The 2,502-nt window shown below is 49.9% G+C and overlaps 1 protein-coding gene across 1 annotated transcript in view; it reads right to left on the bottom strand.

Annotated features, from left to right (window-relative positions):
* Positions 1 to 2,252, bottom strand: part of KY (kyphoscoliosis peptidase) — a gene marked incomplete at its 5' end in the record, with an annotated part of 15,799 nt that extends 13,547 nt beyond the window's left edge. Inside the window, 3 exons of the mRNA XM_010072637.1 lie at positions 151 to 192; positions 336 to 410; positions 2,190 to 2,252. Coding sequence (XP_010070939.1) covers positions 151 to 192; positions 336 to 410; positions 2,190 to 2,252 — 180 coding nt within the window. The remainder of the gene's footprint in view (positions 1 to 150; positions 193 to 335; positions 411 to 2,189) is intronic.
* Between the last annotated feature and the right edge of the window lie 250 nt (positions 2,253 to 2,502).

Raw genomic sequence — 2,502 nt, 5'->3', positions numbered from 1 at the left:
ACTCTCCAGCAGCGTCTGCCCGGGAGGTAGATTGGGTGGCGGGGTGGGCATCCCCTCGAGCCCCTTGGGGAGCAAGGAGCCCTTCCTAGGGGGGACCGGTCCTGGGCAAGGGCTGGCCCAGAGACACAGCAGGGGGGTGCAGAGCCTCACCTCTGTTGTCCTGTCCTCTCAGGCTGGGTGGCCTCGGGGCACCTGCAATAACCCCGGCGTGGTTAGAGAATCTCCGCAGCCCCCATCCCGGTGCGAGGGGTGCAGCATTGCCCCGAGCTGTGCTCCCCACCTCTGCACAGGGCAGGATGCAGCCCCTCGCCCTCCTGCCCCCCGCTGGGCTGTACCTTTCCCAAAGGAGAGCTTCTTGAAGAGCTGTGGGGCGGTATCCTTGGGATGCACCTCCACCGTCACTTGGGTTCCTGTAAGAAATGATGACAAACTCCCCAAGAAAGGGAAAAACCACCCACGACACAGGGGAGAAGGGCAGAATCGCCTGCCGAGGCAGCGCCGAAGCCCGTTGTTATCTCTAGCAAAAGGAGCGGCAGTTCTGGGTGTTGCGAAGGTGCCAAAGCCCTTGGCTTTCCTGGCTAAACACAGCACCCTCACTGTTAACTGCGCAGCCAGAAAGCCTCTGCTCGCCTCCAGCACGATTTGTAATTCTCAAAAAATAAAGGACAACGCATTATGGGCTAACAGGTGATAAAGCAGATCGTAAATAAAGCAGGGGGCCCCAGTGAAGGTTGGGTGGCGGCTTAGAAAGAAAGGTTTATCACCATATTAAATAGCTCTTGATGGAGATACGGCAAACAGAGAATCAATTTCTTTCATTGATTTTTCTTGGGATCCAACAGAAAAAGGCTCAGAGCTATGAAAATGGTTTGAGTTGTGATATTAACATCTTGGGCTCTGCGTGCCAGGATGCTCCAGAGCAGCCTCGGCTGGAAATCTGGGCATCTGATGGTTAAAGTTTCATAGAGAGACAGACAAGGAAAAAAATTAGGGAGTGTCGTGGAAGAACTACCTGAACTTTTTGAAGAGACTGCATTTTCAGCAGGTTTTGCAGCTGCTGAGGTTCCCTGGAGGACCCCAGCGTGCTTGTTGGTCCCCATTTCGGATGAGACAGAGGTTACATGGAGACTGGGGGTCAAGATGTTAATGCACCTTGGGGACGCCATCCCATCGCCCCCGCTACCTCCTACAGTTTTATCTAGAATCTCATGGCATTTGGAGTTTTCCTTGAAAGTCAGCTCTTGGAACCAGCTAATTAGGTAAGAATCTGCACTCTCATCAAAGAATACATTTTTCTGCAGAATTTAACTTTAAAAAAAGTTTTTATCTCCTGTGATTGTGCAGAAAAGTTCAATGTCCTTTAAAGCCCAAAAGCAGAAGGCAAGAAAGACTGTAAAAACTGCAAAAAAAAAGCCCTTTTACATCCGAAAGCGTGACTCCAGTTCTGGGATGATTGCAGATATCGGGGTGTCAGGAGGTGGTGGGTGTATTTTGTCAGTTAATTCAAAGGTAAAACAATGTTGTTTCTCAAAGGGTGCAAACGGAATGATTTCCTTAAGATGTTTGTATGTTCAGGGGTCCTTTTTTATATCTCAATATTATTTTTATCTTTGTATTTCTGTGCATTTTCTTGACAACTTCCACTTTCTCCGTTTCCCCCCTGTAAATTAAAATTCTTTATTTTCAAGAAACAAATTTAACAGTGAGGGACCACCTTCTTCCAGTAAGTTTAAAAAAACATTTTACAAGTGAGAAAACTGTAATTCCATGGAAATTTTTCAGAGTTCTGCACCCATTGCTTTAAAAACTAATGGTATGAAAGAGTTACTGGCATTTTAATGGGTTTTTTTACTATTCCTGATCAAGCACTTCTTCCTAAAGAAGCCCTCGCCCTTCTCCTTGCTCTCTGTGGCCAGCCCAGCCCGTGGCCAGTGGGTCCTGTGGTTGGGGGGACGGTGGAACCTGGATGCCCCAGCACCCACATCCGTGCATCCACACTGGAAGACCCAAGGATTCCTGAGCTATTTAATTCTTCATGCTCAAGATGGCCAAACGGTCAGCGTGGGGCTTTTTTGCTTTTTTGGGGTGTTCTGAGGTTATTTTTTTACCAAAAAAAAAAAAAAAAAGCTGGAGCAGGAGCCCACCGAAGCCCTGCTCTGGCAAACCGTTGTCCCTTGGTGGCCACTGACCTTCGTTAGAGTAAGAAGTAAGGGCTTGCGTCTGCTTGCAGGGCTCCCTGGAGACTCGCTGCCCTGCTTGGACAAAGAAAAAACATCTCAGCGCCTTGGAGAGCGGCGGTGCCCGGCGCAGAGGTGGATGAACCCTGTGCCTTTCCTCAGCACCCAAGTAAGCAATCACACAAAAATCCCGACCCCATTTTCCAGCTCTGAGGCCCAGTTGCCAGTGGTCCAGGGCACTCTGGAGGGATGCTCTGGCCTCAGGAAGGGCTGGAGTGGGCGCTGCTGCTTGGGGTGGGGGTGCTTGGACCGGTGGGTGGGTGTG

The sequence above is a fragment of the Pterocles gutturalis genome, unplaced genomic scaffold (genome assembly GCF_000699245.1).
Source record: "Pterocles gutturalis isolate BGI_N339 unplaced genomic scaffold, ASM69924v1 scaffold20817, whole genome shotgun sequence".
NCBI lineage: Eukaryota > Metazoa > Chordata > Aves > Pterocliformes > Pteroclidae > Pterocles > Pterocles gutturalis.
The sequence above is the reverse complement of the archived record's forward strand: the minus strand, read 5'-3'. Positions and strand labels throughout refer to the sequence as shown.